General features: G+C 33.2%; 2 protein-coding genes, 1 long non-coding RNA gene, 1 other non-coding gene and 1 pseudogene across 5 annotated transcripts; 4 read left to right on the top strand and 1 right to left on the bottom strand.

The window, feature by feature from the left end:
* The first annotated feature begins 7438 nt into the window (after positions 1-7438).
* LOC112421399 (uncharacterized) lies at positions 7439-8404 on the top strand. Its single transcript, XR_003011714.2, has 2 exons — positions 7439-7779; positions 8259-8404. It is a non-coding gene; the product is annotated as an uncharacterized lncRNA (long non-coding RNA).
* Positions 8405-8904: 500 nt separating this feature from the next.
* LOC11440090 (factor of DNA methylation 1) lies at positions 8905-13789 on the bottom strand. Its single transcript, XM_024783054.2, has 7 exons — positions 13646-13789; positions 11244-12127; positions 10876-11057; positions 10172-10261; positions 9755-10042; positions 9237-9458; positions 8905-9136 (listed from the first exon to the last, which is right to left on the bottom strand). Exons 2-7 carry the CDS (start codon positions 12118-12120, stop codon positions 8906-8908), a joined length of 1890 nt encoding a protein of 629 aa, XP_024638822.1. The 5' UTR covers positions 12121-12127; positions 13646-13789; the 3' UTR covers position 8905.
* A 2303-nt stretch (positions 13790-16092) lies between these two features.
* Positions 16093-16243, top strand: LOC112421451 (U4 spliceosomal RNA). Its single transcript, XR_003011780.1, has one exon. It is a non-coding gene; the product is annotated as a U4 spliceosomal RNA (small nuclear RNA).
* Positions 16244-17019: 776 nt separating this feature from the next.
* On the top strand, positions 17020-19558 carry LOC11438629 (ABC transporter I family member 1). Of its 2 annotated transcripts, none has more exons than XM_024780334.2 (3): positions 17020-17132; positions 18153-18230; positions 18479-19558. In XM_024780334.2, the coding sequence occupies exon 3, from the start codon at positions 18601-18603 to the stop codon at positions 19288-19290; it is 690 nt and encodes a 229-aa protein (XP_024636102.1). In that variant the 5' UTR covers positions 17020-17132; positions 18153-18230; positions 18479-18600; the 3' UTR covers positions 19291-19558. The 2 variants fall into 2 exon arrangements, with proteins under 2 accessions (XP_024636102.1, XP_003610365.1); XM_003610317.4 differs by lacking the exon at positions 17020-17132 and adding an exon at positions 17248-17751.
* Positions 19559-20550: 992 nt separating this feature from the next.
* LOC11439562 (factor of DNA methylation 1-like) lies at positions 20551-27477 on the top strand (annotated as a pseudogene).
* Positions 27478-27524: the final 47 nt, after the last annotated feature.

The following is a 27524-nucleotide window of genomic DNA, read 5'->3' as shown; positions in this document are numbered from 1 at the left end:
TGTTAGATTTATCTCGATGAGTATTTTCAAAATATCAAATATTAATAATTTTTTCTAATATGTTATTTACGATATTTAACCTCAAAATTATGCATTAACATGCGTAATAAGGTCAACTCTATCAAGTATTATGGGACAGATTGAGTATTAGATTAGGATATTTTTTGGTAATAGTGATGTTATATGGACGACCTAAAATGGTTGTTGTGTATGCACACCGTATGAGTTTATTCAAATATTAGCATGGCACGTAAATTGAAGCTAACAAAAAGATAAATGATATTTGAACATCCATTTTGTGACAACTTTCTCTCACATATTCATATGAGATTTTACTTTATCTCTCTATTGCTTTAATTTTCGTGTCAATACCTATTTTTTCTTTATAAAACTATAGTTGTCAAATAAGTTGTCACCCAAAAAGTTGTTCAAATAACACATCTCATAAAATGTTAAAAATAAAGAAGAAGAAAAAGTAGATGGATCTAATAATATTTAGTTGTATGACAACTTTAGATGTTCAAATAACATTTCCCTAAGGGTGTGTTTGGTTTAATGGAAAGATTAGAAGAGGGAGAGAAGTCAGTGGAAAGATTTACTTTCTATAGTTTGGAACCCCTGCCCTGGAAACAAGGAAGGAAAAAAAGTTTTAGGCAGGACCCACACTAAAATCTTTTCTTTGTTGGATTGGACGGAAACAAAAGTGGAGACAATATTTTGTTGAAAAAGACAAAAATAACCCTATTTAATGTAATATTAGCAATATGTAACGCATTTTTTTTTTCTAGAATAAACAATGTATGATGTCCCTAACGAAACAATATATAATGCTGAGACAACATTGCATAAGCAAAATATATCTTTTTTGAACAAATAAGTAAAATATTATATTTTTTAAACTGCAGCGCATTAAAAATTTTCTACAAATTACTGCCGTTTTGCCGGTTAAATTTTTTGTATTTAAAGTTGGAAAATCATGTCATTAAAAAAAAGTTAGAATATCATTTACTCAAGATAAAGTTGGAAAATTGTTGTTAATATTGTTTAATTGAAAATTTTAAAAAGTTTACTTAAGATTTAATTAATAGTAGTAAAAAAATTGAATAAAGATCAAAGAACAATTTTAAGGTTATTTTTTTCATTGTGCAAATATTCATCTTTCACTTCTCTTATTTTTTGGCCTATTTGTATAATATATATTATATATATTAGTATTTTATACAAGGGTATTTATGTCAATTATTGAACATAGAACTTTCTTTCTATTCTACTTTCTCTTGTACCAAACAATCATAACAATCCTCTTACTTTCTACTCTCTTTCTTTCCTTGCACAATCTTTCCTTTCACTTTCATTCACCAACCAAACACAGCATAAAAGTAAGAGTATAATGGGGACCCACAAAAAATTGATTTTTTCTAGTTAACACCCAAACTTTCATTTTTTTAGAGAAATGATATTTGTACAATCATTTTATTATAATTTTTGTACAATTTTCTCTCTCATGCACACATTATCTTCTTATTTTTTTTATTTCTTTTTCTCTCTCTATTATTATTGACCAATGAGAAGAGAGAATAACAAAGTTGTCTCAAAAATTATATCAAAAGAGTTGTTCAAATAACACTAAACTTTTTTCCAGAACACCCAAACTTTCATTAAAATCACTACTATCATAATACCAAAATTGCTTGTGCAAAAAAAATAAAAAATCATAATACCAAAATTGGGCTTTGTCCAACATGGAGTAGAAAAATGGTATTGTATAATCTAAAGATGTATTTTTAACGCTAGAGTAATAAATCATATTATATCTTATTTAATTTAGAGCAATGATATTTGAACAATTATTTGGTACAATTTATTTGACAACCTTCATTTTTTTCTCTTTTTATTGGTCAAAAATAATGGAGAGAGAAAAAGGAAGAGAGAGTAAGAATATAATGTGAGTATGAAAGATAAAATTGTCTAAAAGTTATCACAAAGTGGTTGTACAAATATCATTTCTCTTAATTTAATGATTTGATTTATTGATTTAATAGTGAAAATTGGTTTATATTATACAAGATCTAAAGATGTATATCTTATTTGGATGGGGTCTATGTGATGTGATCATGAACTCATTAAGCATGTGGAAGAAAACATATAAAAAATGCACAAAAAATTAATATTTTATTCATTTTAGTTTAGATTTTCGAATTTAATTCCATGCATTCCTTTGAAGTGCTAATTCACGTATAGTATACATATGGGAAAGTCACTAATTTAAGTTTTGTTATTCAAAGATACTTGAATTCAACAAGTCAAAAATTGATCTACTCCTTCCATTTCTAAATATAAACAAAATTGATATTTTAGGTTCATTCATTTAATAATGTATGTGATCCAACATATGAATCACATACATCATTAAATAAATGAACTTAAAAAATAATTTTTTTCTTGGGAGTATCATCTATGTGGGAGTAATTTTCATAAATTAATGATGGAAATTGATAATGATTGCCATGAATTCATACAAGTGGACGTTACTTTTGATTTATTGGAATACTAATCCCATTTGGATCAGTTTGGAAGATCACGCAGAAGAATGGTGGTGTTTTCAATCAACATTAGTTTCTTTTTTTTTGTTATTTTAATAAATATTTTAAGGCTAGTAATATGCCGTCTAAATTTAGGATTTAAATCTTTGTCAAAAAAATAAAATTAGGATTTAATTTATATGTTTTATTTGAATTAATTAGCGACGATAGAGTTCATTAGAGAAAAGCACTATAAATTGTAAGTTTCTTTGTGATATATATATATATATATATATATAATTTTGATAAAAAAAAAACACACTTTATGTATTGTGAGAGCTTTGTCTCTTTTTTGGTTCTGAAATGAACCAAATTTATCGAATCTTATCAATGAATTCTTTATCATTGTGACGATACTTCATAGCTCAGCATTCCTTCTTGGATTGAAAGTGTGTGGCGCGTTCTTTTACCATTCCTTTCCCCAAATCCATCATTTTATTTACTCTTTATTCATATGCGATTTCAGTTCTCTATCACTATGAGTGATCAAGAAGGCTCGTAGCCTAGACCTACATTGCACTTATGAGGGGTGCCTGCCTAAGGCAAGTTGTTCTCAAGTAGAACAACCTGGATCATGTATAAACAAGTGTGTTGCTGATTTGAGTTAATGATAATAAATTTTGTTTTATGTTTAGGAGGTGGACTATGGAAACAATCTACTTTAACTTGTGATGGAGGGATATTGTAACACCTCGTTTTCCCAACTTAAAAATTTCATAAAAATAATCAGAGTATTCACATAAACGGAATGTCACATTCTTTTCTTAAAATCATAAACTGAATAAATAACTATTTATCCTTTAAAATTCAACAACAAAATCTTTAATACTTCGCAGCAGAATTTATTCAATAACTAAAACAGTCTTTGGCATAAAGGCCTCTTCATAAATGTCTCATAAAAATCCAATCTAAAAACATAGTCATAAATCTTCAAAAACAATACGTAAGGAATAGAAAAAGCAATAACAAAGTTCTCATCCCGTTACGTATCAGAGCACCTAAGACACACGAGAGAGAAAGCTCACACGACATCAACTATTCTTGGTTACCTGCAAGTTACTCATACGAAGAGCAACATTTCCAAGCAGAAGGGGTGAGATTTCACAAAACAATAATATTAAGCATATAATTCAACAATTATATTTAACAACCTAAAATCATCATAATATTCATCATAGACATTAATATATGATATATCACATCTTTAATAGTTCATATAAAGAATCACAGCTTCAACAACTTGGTAACTTAAACATCCTTGACTTGACAAATGCGACTCTAACTTGACTATGCAACTTATACCTCTTATATGCATGTGGTACCAATGCAGGGCATCAAGCCCCCAACGTATTTGAGCGTAAATAGGCTCCCAGGGCATCAAACCCTCAACTTTATTTGAGCGTAAAAAGGCTCCCAGGGCATCAAGCCCTCAACTTAATTGAGCAAAGGCTCTAGGGCATCAAGCCCCCAACAATGAAATGCTAATGCATGGACTCGACCTCTTAAAAATCTTAAATCGACAACCTCTTATATAATCCAATACTTTGGAACTTCATCATCTTAATCAACTTAGACCGACTCATGCAGCTTAGTTGAATAACAACAGCAACACAAGCAGTATACAAAAACAGCATGACATAATAATATCAAATGCAAGTCAACAACATCTCAAATATACATTCATAATTCAAGTAATAAGTATGACATCATAATCAACATCAACACATCTTAAAACAGCTTCACAGATTATCATTAATATTGTAAACAACTACCATTCCTACCCCAAAGACCAACTCATGAACTCATTAGACCCTTTATACAAGGTTATCTCCTTCCTAAAAAACATCTCTAGATGATTAGGATAAAGTTCCTACACTTAAGAAGAAGTCTGGAAACATTTGGAGTGAAGAAAATTGCATTTTTAAGGTTTCTGGTAAGACAGCATCAGACATACTAAAATTACAGATTTTTCTGTGAAAATCGCCTCATGATCACTAGAACCGCCTCATGATTTCGACAGCATCAGACATACTAAAATTACAGATTTTCTGTCGAAATCGCCTCATGATTTCGACAGCATCAGATTTCCACCCTTCACGTTTTCGCGCCTAAAAAACAAACCGTTAACCCGTTTTCGATGCCGTTTTCGCCTACGCGCTCCTGACACATAGCTCTATCACAATCTACAGAAAAATTCCAGTTTCAACCACCCAAAAATCGGTTTCCAAAACCTCACATAATCAGTCATATGCAAAAACATTTAGACACCGACTCTTCAAGCGAAAATCCCAATTTTCATCAATTCAAACTCAAAAACTGATTAGGAATTTAACCTATGATTATTCTACAATATGAACACCACCTATTACTTTAATTCATCAGATTATCTACTCTTTCTACATCAATCTAACAATTTTTCATCAATTCCTCACTTTAACCCTAATTCTCAAATCCTCCAAAACTAATCCCACCCTTGTTAAATTTAATCATCAGAATTACAGACTTAATAAGATTGAATGTTAGTCTCACCCTTACCTTATAACTCAAAATCACCGCTTTCTAGGTCTTTCTCCCTTCTCTTGGCTTTTTCTCCCTTTTCTCCAAAATTGATCGTACGTTATGTTTTTTTTTTTTTTTTTTTTTTCTAAACTAGGTTTCTCCTATTTATAACCCTTTATTCTGTTTTATCTTATTTCTCTTTCTCCCCAAAACTCTCTCAAATCTTATAACAACCCCTAAACCCAATATTATTTTATTTTCAAATCTTATTCTATTAAATAATATAATAAGCCACTTAATAAATTACATAATCATATAAATATATTCTAAACTCTTCTTAATAAATTCTAGACTCAATTAAATAATTAAATAAAACAAATAATTCAAAGAGGGCGTTACATATATCGAACGGATAAAAAAAATATTTGCATATGGAAACAATTTACTTTAACGTGTGATGGAGCGATTTCGAACGGATAAAAAAATATTTGCATATGGAAACAATCTACTTTAACGTGTGATGGAGCGATATCGAACGGATAATAAAAATATTTGCATTTAGTTTTCATTCCTTTGGAGAAGTCGTATACTAAAGTGCCTAGAAAGATTTTATGAAAAACTCTAAATAAGGAAGGGATTAGGTTTGCTTATATTAGAGCTATCAAAAATATGTATGACGATCCTTCAAAAAAAAAATGCATGACGAAGCTCCAACTAGTGTGAGGACACATAACGGAGCAATAGATCGACGATCTTTATATAACAATAGGATTTTGCACCAAGAGTCATTTGTAAACACTTATCTTTTTTTACTTTAGTTTTTTGATGCACTTATGGAACACAACCAAGGGTTAGTATTGAGATATATGTTTTTCACGGATACCTATTGTAGTATAAATTCCCTTAATTGTATATCAAAGAATATAATGGAAGCATTGCCAAAGGTCGATTCCTCGAATTTTTCTTGTCCATAAAAACAACAAATCAAAGTATGAGTTCCTCCGAATTGGGCATAATAATAGTTTTGCATGGAAGAAAATTTGATTGGATACTGCATGCATAATGCTGGAAAAAAGTTTCTTTAAAGCTATTATACTAGTATCTGTTATCTAATCTTCTTCTTTTTCTACGGTATAATATCTTTTTTTTGACAAGTTACGGTATAATATCTATTATCTGTGAATGTTATACGTTGAAACCAATTTTACACACTGAAAACAGTTTTGTTCAAAGCTATCCAAACATTATTTTACAAGAATCATCGCTTCATCAATGCTATCAAACATAAATTACATTCAACTTTTTTTTTAATGAATTTAATTTCATCTTACATTCAAGTAAAATCAATGTACACAATATTTTTTTCTTATTTTTATAGTTTCCTTCTATTTGAAGTAATCTTATTATCAGACACCAAATATCGATACCTCTACTCAGCCATGATTCAAACATTAATTCTCATCACATTGTGAAAATCCAATCTCTTCCACCATTGCCATTGGTCTAAAAGAAAATTACTCCAAATAAAGTTGGACCAATACTTTCTCAATTTACGGAGTCTTGCAACCCATAGGGTAAAAAATTTTAAGTTTTTTTTTTTTTAGGTTTGTGCCCTATAAAGTAGTCGCTCTTCCCAATTATATGATCCAAAGTATCCAGTTATTTTTTTCAGAGGAGAAATCACAAATTTTTTATTTTTTTTTAACTAAATTGTTGAACCTATAAGTTTTCCTTTCCAAACTTCATGGCTAAAATTTTGATATTCTTAAAATTGTTATCGACTTATGATCTCAAACATTGATTTTTTTAAAAAAAATAAAACTAACCGCTTGCATTACACTTTATCTTGTAAAGCGTACCACCCCTCATTTTGGATCCATTTGTAAAGTATAAAAAGCAAACATTGGCATACATGTAAAAGAATTGGCATAAAATAAACGACGAATATATGCGATAACCAATAACCGTTTCATCATTAGTTCATTCTGACTGGAATGGTAGAACTGACAGTCAAAATATTAATAATCCACAATAGATAAAACAGCTCACAGTGGCGGAGCCCTTCATGGGCGTGGCCCATCCGAAAAAATTAAAAAATCAACGATTATAGGTCTATTTTGCAAGATTTTATACAATTTTGTGTCGGTTTTAGATTTTGATTGATCCAAATTCCCGCAAAGTGGTGTAGTGGCCCACCCAAAAAATTTAAATAATTCAATTATAGGTCTATTTTCGAGATTTTATACATTTTTATGTCGGTTTTAGGTTTCGGTTGATTCAAATTCCCGCAAAGTGGTGTAGTAGTCCACCCGAAAAATTTAAACAATTCAATTATAGGTCTATTTTGCGAGGCTTTAAACAATTTTTCAACGGTTAATTTTAGTGGCCCACCCTAACTTTTTTTTCTCGCTCCGCCACTGACTCACTAAAGTCTGAAGTCCACAAAAAGGTCCTACTTCTAACTTACTCATAATATATTTATAGCTATCCAAAGTACAGCACTACATTCCCATGAAATTGATCCTACTTTTCCAACTCGCCATGAGATAAGATGTACTTCTCCCCCTGCAAAGCTAAGATAAACTAGGTCAGAATTTAACAAGCATATTAACCGAATTGAAAGGAGCACTTGCACAATTATAATATCAGAAACTTTTCCTTTCTGAACAAGACCCTTTACTCCTATTTCAAGCTTCAGGTTCGAAATCTCTCATCCTTTAATCATAAATAGGTCTTTCATAAGATAGTGGATTACTGGCCTGAAGCAAGGGTGCATGGCAGGCTAGCTCTTTAGTTGATCCTGATCCTACGTGACTAGGTCAAAGATGAATAGCGAATACTCCGTCCTAGCCTATGTATCAATTTCTAATTTTTTTAATATAAATTGAGAATCAATTCTCTCTTTTTTTATTTGTAATTCGGAAATTTGTTTTTTCCTTTAATTTGGAAATTAAAGAATACAAAATAATACAGAAATCAAAAAATAAATGCTTTCTCTAAGAAAGCATTTATTTTTTTGATACAACGATTTCCATTGGTAGACTCAAGAATATGGAACGGGGTGCATTATATCAGTCATTGTTTGATTTTCCATCATTTGCTTTTCAAAATTATCCATGATAGACAGGAACAATTGAAAGGCTCAAGGTCTAACAAACCAAATACCTTTTGATGCAGTGATTGCATAGCACAGGAGCATCAACATAGGTCAGGTGTGAAGCTTGAGTTTGTTTGACATAGACTTATCTTATTTGACAAACTTGTAAATTAGTTTGTGGTTACTCTTGGTAAAGCTTACAACAAATATCTTTTATGTCATTTTATGTTGATCAGTTAGCTCGCTTACTAATTTTAACAACCACTTGAATATCAATCAACTAGCTTTTCATTTATAAACTTTCAACTATAGTCTATTAGCTACTAGTTTAACTTATAAACTACTTAAACTATTGCCAAATAGATACTACAGAATAGAGTGTGAATAAACTGAACCAAGTCACACCCTTGACTCATTTATGGGAACCAATCATTTCATTGTTCATAAAAAAAAAAAACCGTAGAGTAGATTGTTGTATTGAATTAAAATGCACTATTAAGCTATTAACTAATTAGATATTAGACGACTTTCAATATAAACCTAAATTAGTATATTATTTAATGCTGCCCCTGACAAGAGTCTAAAAGTTGTTACATGTGCCTATGAATGCAACTGGGTTACCATGTCATTCTTTCCAAATTACTATTTTAGTATGTGAAGCTATCAATGAAAAATCAATGCAATGCTGAACAAGAGCTCAGCTGAAATTCTGAAACATACCTTTCGCCTATCCTCTCTTGCGCTTAAGTTGCTTCATATGTTCCACGATATAAGTAATAACTTCTTTTAGTGTTGCCTTCCTCTGTTCCTTGAAGTTCCATAGCTCATGTACAGAATACCCACCACTTGGGTTGTATTCATTTACTTCTTTCAAGGCTGTTTCAACAGCTGAATATATCTCATCTCCCCATTCCTGCTTGAGCTTTTTTAATTTCTCATCTTCCTCATTTATAACTGACTGTGTCAATATAACAGTATTACCGTGTTAATTACTATACTATTTCTACATTGAAGCATAGCTACTTCAAAAACACAGAGCATGTCTTTATGGTACATACCTCATGGGTATCATTCACTCTGACCACTTTAAAAGGGTGCCATGCTGAATTTTTCACATTCTCCTGCCAAACAGAGCAAAGCTCCATGGCCTTCATCCCAGCTTCTTCTTGAGAAACAAATCTTTTCTTGCAGACTTGCACAAAAACCTTCTCATCAAGGTCTCCCATTCTTTTCGTCCCAATATTAGTTTTATTAATACCCGTCAGCATTTCATTTAACCCCTAAAACAATAGAAATTAGAGAGAGAGAGAGAGATAAATGAGGGGGAACAACTTTAGTCTCCACAATATATTCACAGCAGAACAACAAAATATCAAAATTCTTATTTCCTAAAGAAAGGTAGAGATGATCTTCACGCGGGTACTTTATAACTTAGCATGAAGAAATCTATGCAACTTGTTAGTTGGTTATAGTTAAGAATACAAGAAGATAAAGGTTAAAAGGATGCAACAAGTATGAGTAACATTTCTTTTTATATAGAATTAAAAAAAATGAGATAAAGTAAATGAGATCATACCTTTATCAACTCTTTACGAGCTTCCTGCAGTTCATCATTGCTCTGGCGCTCCTTGACAATGAGGGTTTGATTCATAGACTCCATATCCTCCAAGCTTTCTATTTTGTCTGCCAATTCAGTACTCATTTCTTCCATTTTTTTCTTAATAGCTTCATCATCTTGATCTCCAAGATGTTTCATAACTTGCAATTTCCCTTTTAGTTCCTCAATCTCCATTTCTAATTTTTGCTTGGCATCTAGTTGCTTTTCCAATTGAAGGATCTTGTTTAAGGCCTCTTCTTTTTCTCTCTGGTAGTTTGGAAATCCAAATCAGCAGAAGACACTCGCAATGGATGATAACATTGATAAGTGATTAAAAAAAAACATACGCTGTTGTAGTGTTGTCTTTTTATAAACGAGAGTAAATAGAGGGCAAACCTTTTGCTCTTCAACAAGCCTGAATACATTCTCATCAGCTATCTTCTGCTCCTTTGAAGCCAACAAGAGTGATTCGTTCCTCGAGTCTTTCTAGAAGGACAAAGAAGTAATATTTGAATCTTGAGGAAGTACACATACATGCTGATGATTTTAAAGTCTTGAGGCACATCAAGCAAGTAGAGATTAGAAAGTGGGATGAAAGAAACACATCGGGCAGATGTGGTTTTTTATGGATTTTGAAAGATGATTTTTTAATCCAAAAAAAGAGGATGATTTTTCAAATGAAAAAATGCGCACTAATATTTCATAGATCATATGAAACTACAAATCTTTATAACGAAATTTCGACATAAATGAGGTAGTTAAAACTAAAACCATATATTTGTAAAAAAAATAAAACCATATATATAGTATACATTGATATTTCCTCACAATAATCAAAAGCTATTGGCATATAGACTCTCGGTCCAATTAGCAGATGGTGGAAGGCCAATAAAAGTTGGGATTCACTTAAAGGGAGTCAATAGGATCAAAATAAAGTACTTTGTTACGCAAATCAAGAGCAACCAAGGACATCGGTTACCATCGACAAAGACAGGTCTAATTTTTTGCAAGGACAATGGTAGATAAGAACGTATGAGTTATGACCAGCAACAAAAAATATTTAAAATGTGCAAATACTAATTGAAAAATGCAATATATACCTTCTTCTTGTCCTCTTCCAGTTTCTGCCTCTCTTGATCAGTTAGTACCTCACGCTTATTTAGATCTCTGCTCCAGGTATCAAGCTTCCGCATTTTTTCATCCAATTCATTACGCAACTTTTCTTGTTCTTCCAAGATCCTTCGTACCTCCTCACGGGCTTTACGCTGCATACTCCTTGACTCTAATAATAAAATAAAAATAAAAAAGTGAGACAGACATTTTTGTAGCATTAAAACCTATAAGTTTTTTTCTACTCTTCTGCTTCAATGATCATACAAGAATAGAAAAAAATACATGGCCAAACATGAAGCACACAGCCTTTACATACAATAAGGCAAAATCAGATTCTAACAGACATTATACAAACCTTCAACAAAAGCATTGTGAAGCCTGTCTTTCTCCTCCAGCATCCTACTTAAGGACATGGTCTTCTCATTATACTTATACTGCATTTTGTTGAGGTTTTCATTTGTAATGTCAATTTCATTGGCCAGGTTTTCCACAATGCTATTTCTGCTTTCAGATGCTTCTTGAACAATATCTGAAACTGTTCTCAGCCTTCCTTTGTTCCGAAGGTACTCCCCGATTGGCCCTCCACAATTATAATCATCTTCACGTGCAACCCATCCATAAATGTCTGAACTGGCCTGCATGTCCTTTGAATTCCAGTCCTTCTTCCCATGATGTTTAGTTTCAAAGGATTTCTCAAATTCACTTGCATTCATGAAACCATTCCAGTCATTGTTGAAGTCTACTACAGCCTGAGTGTCACCATCCATGAAGAATACATGGACATCCAATGGTCTGTACTTGGCAAATTCCTTTAGCCAGTATCCAGAATCGTTAAAGTTGCTCTTAATGTTAACGATTATGCCTGTCCATGGCCAGACATAATTCTCAACCTGCGGTACAGGTTGGTTGACAGCTTCGGCCAAAGCCGGGGGAGGTATTTGGTCTGCTTCATTTACTAGGTCGGTCTCCAAATACTTTGCCAGAGCGAGGTGGTTTGCCTTTTGTTTGGCGTTTCTGTTTGCTGAACCTTTGCTTACTCCGGTTGCATGTTGCATCAAATCCTTATATTTGAACTCTTGCTTCTTTTTTCCAGCACAATATGGGCACCTGAGTGTGCCGTTTAAGTTCTTCACTTTGTATTTACCATCCTTTAACTCCTTATAAGGTTTGTCAGAGTATTCCTCAATCTCAGACTCACTGATATCTGACTCTTCTTCAGAGCTGTAGTCCATTGAAGCTCTGCATACAGTTACGAATGTCAGTTCATAAGTATAAAGTAGCATATAATTTGATGAGGAATATCAATCAACAATGAGCAATAGCATGTAATTTAAATGAAGAAAAGAACATTAATCAACAATATACAGTTGCATATAATTGAAAGGAAAAAACTAATAATAACGGAACAAAGGTTAAATTTTAGAATAACTCAGATGGGATATTTTTGTTTGGTAGTAAAGGGTGGATGGAATATGCTAGTTAATTTTTAAAAAATAGATATCACATTCCCATCTATAACACCAATCCACATACCCTAAAAAAGGTCACTTTCACAGAATATGAATAGGTGAAAATAAATAAAGTTGGTTGAAAAGGAAAACAGAACTTGTGATCGACAGTTTGATTTCTGGAATGGTGATTCTAAACAACAAATTTTAAATTGCGGAGGAATTTGTCTCAAACATCTGCAGATGCCCGATAGAGAACAAATTCAAAGAAGCACACCAAATACACGGGTATATAGAAGCATCTCTGGATAAGAGCATAAAATATATGTTTTTCATAAAAGAAAACAACATTACAGTGAGATAGATGGACATGAGAGATATATATGATGCAATTAGAAAAAAGAATAAGATATTCCCCAAAGCAAAACAAACTGCATAAGTGCATAACATGCATTGTGCACAGTTTACAAATACAAATTCAGAACATATAAGGAAAACTACAGCCATGCATGAAGCAGAGTTACATCAAAATGCACTACTTATTAAAAATATAGATTCAATGACATGCACTCTCGCAAAAGAAAAACCACACACAACTAAATAACTAAAAATTGTTAGAATACAGTCTGCAAATAATTGAAAGAAAGCTATGAAACACTAACAGACACTTGACACAACATAGACACATAATGAGAACATGAATTATTTGAACGTAACCACATGTGTCAATGTCGTGTTAGTGTTGGACACCGACCGACAGTATCAGAGGTGTTGGTGCCACAAAGAAAGAAAGACTGGTTGAAACTAGGCAAAATAATAATATACAAATAAAAGACCTTATAATACCCTAGTTCCTATCACAAAAATGCAGAGCTAAGAATAGGAAGAAAAAATACAGATAGAGAAATAATACTATTTAAACTTTCACACATAGGTATTCAACTAAAAATCACATATCTCCAAATTAACATATCCCCTGACATAAAATAAAATGAAAAACGCAGTTGTTACCGATCCTGCACAATGCAGCATTTATTTCAAGTTCATGAAGTTCAAGTAACACTCTTAACCCTAATTTTCTTAATTTACCCTCACTAATTACAAATTAACAGATTTTGTACGAATATGAGAAACCACATTTGCAAAAATAACTTAATCGATCAAAACAATGAGCTAAATTAGGTTGTAAATTAAGAAAATCAGCAACAAACGTATCACATAATACATGCAATTCTATGATAGAAGGAGAAAACGAAAACAAAAACTACGTAAGCTCAGAGAAGAACAAAATGGAGAGAGAGATTTTTACTTTGAGGTGGTTACTAGAGAAGGGTTACTCGTCGGGAGGGCAGCGGTGGTCCGATCAGAGTGAAATGTGAGTGTATGTGGGACCGGACTTCTCTTACGAAAAAGAGAACTTTATGACATGCTATCTGTGTTGTCCTCCTATTAGATTAGGATATATTTTGGTAATAAAAAACTGGGACCCATAGAAAAATTGATTTTTTTCTAGGTAAAAACACCCAAACTTTCATCGAAAAATTAGGGTTAAATATGTTTTTGATCCCTATAAATATGTCAATTTTTTGTTTTAGACCCTCTAAAATTTTTCTTCCTTCAATTTTTAGTCCTGCAAAATTTCCCATCTTCACTTTTGGTCTTTCTTTTAAAGCAAACTCATATGTAAAATTCATATTTTTTAATAAAAATTTGAAGAAAATTTCATAATATTAGAAGAATCTCTCCCAAAAAAATTAGAATTTTTTAACAAAACATGAATTTAATATGAATTTTTTTTTATATTTTTTATGGTTAAAAATTCATATTTAAATTATGTTTTGGTATAAAATTCTAATTTTTTGGAGGAATTTTTTTTACAATATTCTACACATTTAATTAAAAAATACATAAGTTAAATTAAAAATAGGGACCAGAAGTAGTGATTGAAAATTTTATAGGAACTAAAAGTTGAATGAAAATTATAGAGAGACTAAAAGAAAAGTTAGTATATTTATAGGGATCAAAAACATATTTAATCCTAAAAAGTGCTACTATCATCGTACCAAAATTGGGTTTTGTCCAACGTGTCGTAGCAAAATGGTCCTGTATCATCTAAAGATGTTTTTTTAACCCTGGATCAATAATCATAGTATATCTTATTTTATTTAATTATTTAATTTATTGATTTAATAGTTAAAATTAGTTTATATATGATGTGATGCATCATGTATAAACAAGTGAGTTACTAATTTAATTTAATAATAATCAATTTCGTTTTATGTCTAGGATGTCGACTAAGGAGGTGATCAACTTACATTATCGTGTGATGAAGCGATATCAAACGGATAATTTTTTTTGCAATTAGTTCTTATTGATTTGGAAGAGGCGTATGATAAAGTGTATAGAAAGATGTTGTGGAAGGGATTAGACTTGCTTGTATTAGAACTATCAAGGATATGTATGACGGAACTCAGACTAGTGCAAGGTCGCATAATGGGGCTATCGACGATTTTTCCATAATAACATGACTGCATCAAGAGTCAATTCTAAGCCCTATTCTTTTTTACTTTAGTTTTTGGATTTACTTACATAACATATACAAAAGTTAACACTGAGATATACACTCTTTGCAGATGATGTAGTCCTTCTTGAAGACTCGAGGGATAAATTTAATGGAAGGTTAGGGACTTGGAGACAAACCTTAGAAGTGTATGACTTATGCGTGAGTGGAAGCAAGACAGAGTGTATGGAATGTAACTCCATCAAAAAGGCGAACCAATTATTCTTGACTTGTGAAAGTTGAAGAACGTATCAAACCCCAGATTACACGGTTTAAATATCTTTGGTCCAGAGTACAAAATCACAGAGAAAAAAAAGCAGATGTAAATAATCGTATTTAAGTTGGGTGGTTGAAATGGAGAATAGTCTCATGTCTTTTACGTGGTACAAAAGCACCACCTAAATTGAAGGGAAAATTCCATCAAACATTGGTCAAGTCGACGATGTTGTATGGTACAATAGAGTTGTCAAAATGGGCTGGGCCGTACGGGCCGGCCCGAAAACCCTAATAAAACGTATGGTTTGGACCTTTTAATTGCAGCCCGAATTTTTTCAGGACATTGCTCGTAAAACCCGTAACCCGTTAGGGCTATCCCATTCGGGCTCCGGGCTGCCCGGAAGCCTGCAAAAAAAATACAACTGGTTTTATTTTTTTCCTTTTTTTTGTGGTTTGTTATTACAGTTCTAGTTTCTCATCTCAGTGCAGCACCACTTGATATTTTCTCGATTGTTTCTCTCTTATTAATTTCCTGATACGTCATCCCATTTTCCAGTTAATGACAACCTATAGTGCATTAGTAAATTAATTTTTACCAGTACTACTATATTGTTGAGTGAATAGTTGATAAAAGAGTTGAGGCACCACATTTCAAACAATAGTTTATGGTACTAAAGAGCAAGGAAACAAAACAGGCAAAGACTATATGCGTTGGAAAGTAGCAGATAATGTAATTATAAATGAAGATGGAGACTCTCTTAAAAATGCTACTCCCTCCGTTTTTTAATATAAGCAAATTTTGACATTTAGATTCATTCAATCAATGATGTATGTGGTCTATAATATAAACCACATACATCATTGATTGAATGAACCTAAAAGTCAAAATTTGCTTATATTAAAAAACGGAGGGAGTACCAAGTTATTTTGAAATGTCAATGAAATAATTTGCTAGCGGTTAACACTTACCAATAACTTTGGAAATAGCGCTTGGGGCAATGACGTAGCTAATGAGGAAATAACTGAGGCGCGTCTATTGCTGGTTGAAAACTATTTCCAAACCCCCTCTGAGCCTGAGCTTGCCTTGGGCCTTTGAGAATTTCTGGAAGGGCTCCCTTTTTGGGTAAAGCCCTATAAAAAAAAAAAAAGGTTCAAATAAGAATACTTACCAACCATAGTAGTCATTTCATTTCACATAGACCAAAGGTATTTTTGGCAAACTAAACATTTTGAAAATAAGATGCAAGCATCCCAACGCTCACTGCCATTTCTCTTACTACGGTACAATATATTGTATCGTTAAGAACCAACATAATAATAAAGTAAGTGTACCAAATCAATTACGTTATAATATTCTATTATAAATCACATCTCATTAATCATGGTCGGTTACATACATGAATTAAAGTATCACATACCATAGTCTGGTCCAACTCATTCATCTTTAAGTATTTCTAAATATTTTTCTTATGATAATTTTTCTAAATCTTCTTGTGGTTTTAGGATCTAATTATCCTCCATCTTTAGGGATTTTTGGTATTACTCTAAAACAAAATACCTGTCCCGATCCTCAAATCAAGCAACATCTATTGATGTGTTTTAAAAAAAAATATTTGTTTGATTAAAACCAGTTTTAGAAAAAAATATTCATCTTCTCGTATCATAGTTGTTCCTTACAAAAAAGTTTTAATAAACAAAACATTTTATGGATGAATGACACATGGCAGAAATAAAATCAAACACCGAAATTAAAAGATTTATAAAAAAACATTTGCTTAATTAACATGGTCTGCAACCGGTAAAATGTTGAAATTATTAGACCGGACGCCTAATCTAACTAAATGTTATTTAAAAATTAATTTAAGAGATTAAAAGCGTAATTTTGTAAAAAAAAAAAACAACGCGCTTCTTCCTTTTTCTGAAACAACGCACCTCCTTCTCATATCATCGCTGCCCATCCCTTTCTTGCCCGCGTAAAACCGTCAACAACCTACCTTGTTGTTATTCTTCATCTCTCTTGGTAAGTTTTATTATGCTTTCTTTCTTTATCATCTCTCTAAAACATATTCTGTAAATTCCAATTAATATTCATTTTAATAAATTGGACCCATTGCGATTGTTTCTTGAGTGAGTACTTGGTTATGGTTTCTAATATAATAATGCTCCAGTTCATTGCTGTTATGAATTTTTTTTAGTAATGGGATTTAATTTCATGTAATAAAAGAAAGGGGATGAATGTGAAATGAAAAGAGTGATATAGTGCAGGTATGTCAGTGGCGGAACTGGGGGGTGGGAAGGGGGAGCGCCACCGCCACCCCATATTTTAAAAAAATACTTTTTTATATACCTGAAATTACCGTAATGCCCTTCGCTAATATGAATATTACCAATTCAATTTCATTTCCTCTCCTCTTTCTCTTTCTCTTTCATCTGCGCGTTTCTCTTTTTTCTTTTCCCAGCCAAAGCAAATCCACCGAACAACATCCACCACCACACCACCGCCGGCGAGCCGCAACCACTCTCCTCCTTCTCCATCCATCACCGCCGCATCCTCCTCGATCTTCTGTATTGATTCTTTAGTTTAGGGAGCTGTCTCCATCCATCTCTCTCCACAAACCCTAATTGTTGTAACTTGTAAGGTAATGTGAAATTGAATGTAATTTCCTTCAATTATGATTCTGATTTGATGATTACATGTTCTTAAGTTGTGTTTTTATCATTACATGTTCTTTAGTAATGTGAAATTGAATGTAATATTCTGGTAATGATTTGTAATTTTGTATGTGTCTTTGATGATTTAGTAATGTGAAATTGAATTTTTTTAGTTTTCGATTGCTACTGATTGCTTCAGAACTCTGAATGTTTCAGTAAGACATGAATGTTCTGCTTATTATTATGGTTTAGAACATGAACTCTGATTGCTACTGAACTGTTACTCTTGTTTAAATAATTGTCTTGAGTGTGAGACACTCAGTTTTAAGAATTCCAATTGTATGAAGACATTTTGATAATATTTAAAATTTTATCTGTTTATTGGCAGTTGGAGATTTTCTGGGGGCTGAGGACTCATGTTTGGTGTATATAATCAAAAGAGGAAATGTGTTAATAGTTGGTTAAGGTGAGTGCTCTTTTGTTCTGGGGTAACCATAATCCGAAATTTATCATGCCAATTCACTCAATGCCCGCCTTAATTTGGGACCAATAAAATGCTTGAACATCAGGAGTAATTTAAACGTTCTACATTTATGTAGTGATTAAAGTTTTTATGACACAATGGCATATTTGTTGCCTGATGTTCAGTCACTTTTCAGGAAATCAATAAATTATTTGCTTACAATTACTAATATTTTGTTAAATTTTTTACAGTGAACATGTGCTGGAGATGCTTTGTGATTTGCGCTTTCGTCATCAACAGCACTAATTTTAGGATCAGAAAGCATTAATCTGAATTTACGGATATTGGCAGTGGTTTTCAATTGTTAAACTTGATGTCTATTAGAAAACCTCCACCCCCTCGTCTCCTCCTTAACAATGTCTCTTGCATGAGAAATGCCTCGCAAGTTCTGTCCAATGTGAATGTCTCTCTTCATGATGGAGGGGCACTTGTGCTAACAGGCGCAAATGGCTCAGGAAAGTCCACTTTCATGCGCATGTTAGCTGGGTTTTCTCGTCCTTCTGCAGGAGAAATCCTTTGGAATGGCCATGACATTCAAAAATCTACAATCTTCCATCAGTATAAGCTTCAGCTTAACTGGGTCTGCCTCAAGCATGGAATTAATGAGAAGTCTACTGTTCTGGACAATGTTGAGTTGTTTGAACTTCTTGATTACAAGCGAGGGAAGGCTAAGCTTGCACTTCAGTTGATGGGACTGGGAAGATTGGCTAAGGAAAAGCCAAAGATGCTTTCAATGGGCCAGCGGAAAAGATTGCAACTTGCCAGATTGCTCGCAATTGATCGCCCCATATGGTTGCTAGACGAGCCTTCAGTTGCATTAGATGATGAAGGTGTAAAGTTACTTGAGTACATTATTGCAGAACACAGGAAACAGGGAGGAATTGTGATTGTGGCGACTCATTTACCCATTGAGATAGAAGATGCCATGCTCTTGAGGCTGCCACCAAGGTTTCCAAGGAGGATGACACTTATAGATATGCTTGACCGGGCAGATATTAGTTAACTTTTATTTTTATTCACATTTTACTTCAAGACAAAATTAAGTCTTGGAATTATTTATTGCAAATGTCATTTGTGACATTTTATTAATTCAGGATTCCTATGTAGTCAGCCTTTTGTACAAGAGTCTTCTTGGTCATGCTTGTAAACTTGCAGCCTCATGCCTATGCTCTTGTATCTTCCATAAAATATTTCAAGAGCCCTGAAAATAACTTTTTGTATTGTATACTGCTAAGAATGAGGTAAATGTTTTATCTGCCAATTTACAAAAATAAACTAAATGCATATTCACACATGATTCCGTCAAACTTAACGTGGTACAAAACATTTCGACACTTCAAAAAGCATTTCACAACTGTAAAATAGTATGCCGATAGAGGACAACACAGATAGCATGACAAATAAAGTTATCTCTTTTCCGTAAGAGAAGCCCGGTCCCACATACCCTCACATTTTACTCTGATCGCTGCCCTTCCCGACGAGCAACTCTTCCCTAGTAAAGTTAAAGAATAATGAATACTTGCTTATTCACATCCTTCAATACTAGATAGTACTAATTCAGGGTCGTCCCAGTAAAATTGGAGGCTTAGCTCTCTTAGTAAAAAAAGGCTCCTAAAAAAATAAATTTTTTTTATAAGAGAAACAAAACTATTATGTTTTTATTTTATTTTAATTTTTTTAAAGAATAATTATAATGTTTGTTGTTAGAACTTTGCGATTATATACGACAAAGGCCATTAGACTTAAAATAGAAAGATAAAAACATTATAATTGAACTGAAGTAGAAGAGATAGTATTGAGGATATAGAACTCAATTCCATTAAAATTAGGACCAAAAAGACCCTATTATGCTGGGAAAAAAATACAATTAAAAATATATAAAAATTTGGCATCAGTGGGAGTTGAGCTAGAGCCAAAATGCTCAACACCCTAGTGTTATGCCACTAGCACATGCCATTAGTATTATTATCATTTCAACGTTACTTGAATATATTAATATTTGCAGCATTATATATTTAAAAAAATATATATTTTGGGCTCAAAATTAGGGAGGCCCAGCTCTATAGAGCTGTTTGCACATCCCCAAAGACGGCGTGTACTAATTGTATCATAGTACTTCCTAATTGCTAGACAATCACTTAGTAATTGTGATAGAATCACTTAGTATTCCACCAAGTTCAGGTCATAATTCTAGGAGCTTTTTATACCTATAAATACCTTTGTATATATCATAAACTCTTCATTCTCATATCCTTTATTTTTCTTTCTAGTAACCACCTCAAAGTAAAAATCTATCTCTGTCTCTCCATTTTGTTCTTCTCTGAGCTTACGTAGTTTTTGTTTTCGTTTTTTTCTTCTATTGTAGAATTGCATGTATTATTTGATACGTTTGTTGCTGATTTTCCTAATTTACAACCTAATTTAGGTCATATTGTTTTGATCGATTAAGTTATTTTTGCAAATGTGGTTTCTCATATATTCGTACAAAATCTGTTAATTAGTAATTAGTGATGGTTAATTAACAAATTAGGGTTAAGAGTGGATGTTCATGAACTTGAAATAAATGCTGCATTGTGCAGGATCAGTAACAATTTTATTTTTTGTTCTTTTAGATTCTACGTTTTGCATATTATTTGTGATATTTACTAATTTAGTTTTATGTCAGGGTTATGTTAATTTGGAGATATGTGGTTTTTAGTTTTTTTGTTTTGTTTGAGAGGAATAAGTCTATTGCATTTCATTAAACAGAATGTGTTCAATACAATTCGGTATGGTAACCAATATTTGCTAGCTGAAGATAAGGCCACCTTAGCTAAACTATGGACAACCTCATTTGCTTGCCTCCGTACAAACTCAACACATGAGTTTTCATAAAATTGGCTAAAGAGAGTTTTACAATTAGAAATGATATTTACATACTCTGTAACATTAGTATGACTGAAATTTATGCTATCAACTACTCTCTTCGCATTCATCTCAAAGTCAACAGTTCCCAGTTGCAACAAATGAACCCAATCCATAGCAGATAAAAGGCCTAAAGCTTCTCCAACATGTAATTCACACATAGGGCTGAAACAGTCCGTTCTAGCCAACACAAAGTGACCGTTCTCATCTCTAATGCACATCCCTATGCCAACCAGATTCACCGTCTCAGAAAAAGCTGCGTCAATGTTACATTTAAACCTCCCTGGTCTTGGTTTTATCCACTTCACGTTGCTAGCTGGGTATTCTCGTACTTCCTTGAATGGACCTTGTCGCCTTCCAATCTTCTAAAAGTGATTTGGCACGATCAAAAACAAAGCCTTGCGCATCAGTTACTTCTTTCCAAATCTTATTGTTTCTCTGCTTCTAAATGCTCCATATAATATAGCCAAAAAGAGAAGCATCTTCATGTTGGAGTACATGAAGTGTTTTGAAGATAACTTCCTTGATGTCCTGATATCCATCTAGAATATGGTTGACAGAATAGTAAGCATTCCACATACTCCATATATTTCTACTGCCAGCACATTTGAAAAGCAGATGCATGTTGTCCTCTTCCTCCAAATTACAAAATGCACAAACAGTAGTGCAATTAACTCCCTTATCTTGCAACCATTTACGCGTCGGAAGACAATTTCTACAAATGCGCCATATGAGATTTTTAACTCTCGATGGCACCTTGAGTTTCCGAACCAAATCCCATGAGCTTTCTACTTTGAAGTGAGAGGTGTCTAATAATTCATTTATACACAAGCGGTAAGCAATACACAGGGCCGTCCCTGAGAATTCGGAGGCTTGGCTCTGGGAATGAAAAGAGGCCAGTGATAAAATCAAAACGTATTTTTTTTTTAAAAGAGCAATGTTCTATTTATATTTTTTAAAAGATAAATACAAGGTGCCGTATATATGCGGTACACCCAAAGGTGAAAATGACTACCGTATACATGAGGAACCCCCACCTAACACTAAGCTCTTTTGAATAAACAAGCCAATCTCTATCACACTTCTCTCCATTTGATAAAGTTCTAGTATACAAATTAGCCGTAAAGCGTCTAGAAGATTTATCTCTAGGACCCTTCACGATACTTAAATCTCTTATAGGGCCTTTTGTAGCTAACAACTCAATCATTTTAGACTCGAGAGAATCCCAATTTCTTGGATCAAATATATCTACACTAATGTGAATGTCATTAACATTATCAACATTTTGATTATCATCTTCATTATCATTAAGGTTTTCAACATCAACATCCACAGCAACATTATCATCGATAGGAATAGCATCAACAAGAATGTCGTCAATAGGAATAGGCATAACATCAACATTTTCAACGGGAATAGCATCAACAGGAATAGTATCAACAGGACTATCATCAAAAGGAATTTGTGTTTCTTTTACAATAAATTTATCAAGAGCTCCTGTTTGGGATTCAATTAACTAAGCAATTTTTTTCTTTTTCCTACGCTTCTCAGCGCGAGACTCAAACTTTCTAATCTTAGGCGGCAATCTAGGAGGAGCCAATTTAGGAGGCATAGAGGAAGAATAAAAAAAAAATAAAGAACCTGAAATTCTTCACCGTTCTTGACCAATTCCGCAATGTCGAAGTTGAACCACATCATTAGACATACAATGTTGAGATTGAACCATAAAATAAAATTAAAATATAATTAGTAATTAGCAACATATATGATATATAAATTCAATTATACACTGAAATTTGAATAATTTTAACAAAAACTCCCAAAACAGTAAATATGCAGAAATCAATTATTACTATTTCTGTTGATAATCAACCAAATCTCTATTTTAGCAATTTCAACATTCAACAAACAGTGTTGTTTTGGAAAGGGGAAAACCGATTGAAATTTGAAACAATGTTGTTTTCAACATTCAACAAATCTCTATCAATCTCTATTTTAGCAATTTCAACATTCAAATTAATGAAAGAGAGTTTATTTACTTACCAAACAGTGTTGTTATGGAAAGGGGAAAACTGATTGAAACCGTGAATCAGTGATGATTTGGTGAAGAAGGAAGAAGAAGAACGAAAGCCTGATGATGTGAATCAATTGATGATTGATTAGTGGTGGTGGTTCTGAATCGGTGGGAAGAAAATCGGTGATGAGTATTGAGTAGTGATGAGCGAGTGAGCGACGAATTGGTGAGGGCATGAAATAATTTTTTTTTTTTATTGGAGGATGGTATACTACTGGGCATATTTTTTTTTTTTTAGGTCCATCCTTGGGGGAGGCCCAGCTCGGTTGAGCTGTTTGCACTCCCTCAGGGCCGGGCCTGGTTATACACAAGTGGTTTTTAGTTGAATACCTATGTGTGAAAGTTTAAATGCTGTTTTTTTATTCCTTCCCATTCTTAGCTCTGCATTTTTGTGATAGGAACTAGAGTATTATAAGGTCTTTTATTTGTATATTATGTTTCCTAGTTTCAACCAGTCTTTCTTTCTTTGTGGCACACACCTCTGATCAAAGGCGTGTCCCACACTTGTCGGTCGGTGTCGGACACTAACATGACACTGACACATGTGATTACGTTCAAATAATTCATTTTCTCATGATGTGTCTATGTCATGTGCAGTGTCAGTGTCAGTGTTTCATAGCTTTCTTTCAATTACTAGCAGACTGTTTTCTAACAATTTTTAGTTATTTAGTTGTGTGTGGTATTTCTTTTGGGAGAGTGCATGTTATTGAATCTATATTTTTAATAAGTAGTGCATTTTGATGTAACTCTGCTTCATGCATGGCTGTAGTTTTCCTTATATGTTCTGAATTTGTATTTGTAAACTGTGCACAATGCATGTTATGCACTTATGCAGTTTGTTTTGCTTTGGGGAATATCTTATTCTTTTTTCTAATTGCATCATATATATCTCTCATGTCCATTTATCTCACTGTAATGTTGTTTTCTTTTATGAAAAACATATATTTTATGCTCTTATCCAGAGATGCTTCTATATACCCGTGTATTTGGTGTGCTTCTTTGAATTTGTTCTCTATCGGGCATCTGCAGATGTTTGAGACAAATTCCTCCGCAATTTAAAATTTGTTGTTTAGAATCACCATTCCAGAAATCAAACTGTCGATCACAAGTTCTGTTTTCTTTTTCAACCAACTTTATTTATTTTCACCTATTCATATTCTGTGAAAGTGACCTTTTTTAGGGTATGTGGATTGGTGTTATAGATGGGAATGTGATATCTATTTTTTAAAAATTAACTAGCATATTCCATCCACCCTTTACTACCAAACAAAAATATCCCATCTGAGTTATTCTAAAATTTAACCTTTGTTCCGTTATTATTAGTTTTTTCCTTTCAATTATATGCAACTGTATATTGTTGATTAATGTTCTTTTCTTCATTTAAATTACATGCTATTGCTCATTGTTGATTGATATTCCTCATCAAATTATATGCTACTTTATACTTATGAACTGACATTCGTAACTGTATGCAGAGCTTCAATGGACTACAGCTCTGAAGAAGAGTCAGATATCAGTGAGTCTGAGATTGAGGAATACTCTGACAAACCTTATAAGGAGTTAAAGGATGGTAAATACAAAGTGAAGAACTTAAACGGCACACTCAGGTGCCCATATTGTGCTGGAAAAAAGAAGCAAGAGTTCAAATATAAGGATTTGATGCAACATGAAACCGGAGTAAGCAAAGGTTCAGCAAACAGAAACGCCAAACAAAAGGCAAACCACCTCGCTCTGGCAAAGTATTTGGAGACCGACCTAGTAAATGAAGCAGACCAAATACCTCCCCCGGCTTTGGCCGAAGCTGTCAACCAACCTGTACCGCAGGTTGAGAATTATGTTGGCCATGGACAGGTATAATCGTTAACATTAAGAGCAACCTTAACGATTCTGGATACTGGCTAAAGGAATTTGCCAAGTACAGACCATTGGATGTCCATGTATTCTTCATGGATGGTGACACTCAGGCTGTAGTAGACTTCAACAATGACTGGAATGGTTTCAAGAATGCAAGTGAATTTGAGAAATCCTTTGAAACTAAACATCATGGGAAGAAGGAATGGAATTCAATGGACATGCTGGCCAGTTCAGACATTTATGGATGGGTTGCACGTGAAGATGATTATAATTGTGGAGGGCCAATCGGGGAGTACCCTCGGAACAAAGGAAGGCTGAGAACAATTTCGGATATTGTTCAAGAAGCATCTGAAAGAGAAAATAGCAAACGGGAAAACCTGACCAATGAAATTGACATTCCAAATGAAAACCTCAACATAATTCGGTATAAGTATAATGAGAAGACCATGTCCTTAAGTAGGATGCTGGAGGAGAATGACAGGCTTCACAATGCTTTTGTTGAAGGTTTGTATAATGTCTGTTAGAATCTGATTTTGCCTTATTGTATGTAAAGGCTGTGTGCTTCATGTTTGGCCATGTATGTTTTTCTATTCTTGTACGATCATTGAGGCAGAAGAGTAGAAAAAAACTTGCATAGGTTTTAATGCTACAAAAATGTCTGTCTCACTTTTTTATTTTTATTTTATTATTAGAGTCAAGGAGTATGCAGCGTAAAGCCCGTGAGGAGTTACGAAGGATCTTGGAAGAACAAGAAAAGTTGCGTAATGAATTGGATGAAAAAATGCGGAAGCTTGATACCTGGAGCAGAGATCTAAATAAGCGTGAGGTACTAACTGATCAAGAGAGACAGAAACTGGAAGAGGACAAGAAGAAGGTATATATTGCATTTTTCAATTAGTATTTGCACATTTTAAATATTTTTTGTTGCTGGTCATAACTCATACATTCTTATCTACCATTGTCCTTGCTAAAAATTAGACCTGTCTTTGTCGATGGTATCCTACCAATGTCCTTGGTTGCTCTTGATCTGCATAACAAAGTGCTTTATTTTGATCCTATTGACTCCTTTAAGTGAATCCCAACTTTTATTGGCCTTCCACCATCTACTAATTGGACTGAGAGTCTATATGCCAAAAGCTTTTGATTATTGTGAGGAAATATCAATGTATACTATATATATGGATTTAGTTTTTTTTTTTTTTTTTTTTTTACAAATATATGGTTTTAGTTTTAACTACCTCATTTATGTCGAAATTTTGTTATAAAGATTTGTAGTTTCATATGATCTATGAAATATTAGTGTGCATTTTTTCATTTGAAAAATAATCCTTTATTTTTTTGGATTAAAAATTCATCTTTCAAAATCCATAAAAAACCACATCTGCCTGATGTGTTTTCTTTCATCCCACTTTCTAATCTCTACTTGCTTGATGTGCCTCAAGACTTAAAATTTTTTAGCATGTATGTGTACTTCCTCAAGATTCAAATATTACTTCTTTGTCCTTCTAGAAAGACTCGAGGAACGAGTCACTCTTATTGGCTTCAAAGGAGCAGAATATAGCTTATGAGAATGTCTTCAGGCTTGTTGAAGACCAAAAGGTTTGCCCTCTATTTACTCTCGTTTATAAAAAGACAACACTACAGCAGCACATGATTTTTTTTGCTGATTTGGATTTCCAAACTACCCGAGGGAAAAAGAAGAGGCCTTAAACAAGATCCTTCAATTGGAAAAGCAACTAGATGCCAAACAAAAATTAGAAAGAAATGGAGATTGAGGAACTAAAAGGGAAATTGCAAGTTATGAAACATCTTGAAGATCAAGATGATGAAGCAATCTAATTTCTATTGTTTTAGGGGTTAAATGAAATGGTGACGGGTATTAATAAAACTAATATTGGGACGAAAAGAATGGGAGACCTTGATGAGAAGGTTTTTGTTTCTCAAGAAGAAGCTGGGAGCATGTGAAAAATTCAGCATGGCACCCTTTTAAAGTGGTCAGAGTGAATGATACCCATGAGGTATGTACCATAAAGACATGCTCTGTGTTTTTGAAGTAGCTATGCTTCAATGTAGAAATAGTATAGTAATTAACACGGTAATACTGTTATATTGACACAGTCAGTTATAAATGAGGAAGATGAGAAATTGAAAAAGCTCAAGCAGGAATGGGGAGATGAGATATATTCAGCTGTTGAAACAGCCTTGAAAGAAGTAAATGAATACAACCCAAGTGGTGGGTATGCTGTACATGAGCTATGGAACTTCAAGGAACAGAGGAAGGCAACACTAAAAGAAGTTATTACTTATATCGTGGAACATATGATATGAAGCAACTTAAGCGCAAGAATTTAAAAATGAAAATAAAACTTTCCAACCCCCTCTTAAACCCACCCACCCTCCATCTA

This window comes from Medicago truncatula, chromosome 4 (assembly GCF_003473485.1).
Source record: "Medicago truncatula cultivar Jemalong A17 chromosome 4, MtrunA17r5.0-ANR, whole genome shotgun sequence".
NCBI lineage: Eukaryota > Viridiplantae > Streptophyta > Magnoliopsida > Fabales > Fabaceae > Medicago > Medicago truncatula.
The sequence above is the reverse complement of the archived record's forward strand: the minus strand, read 5'-3'. Positions and strand labels throughout refer to the sequence as shown.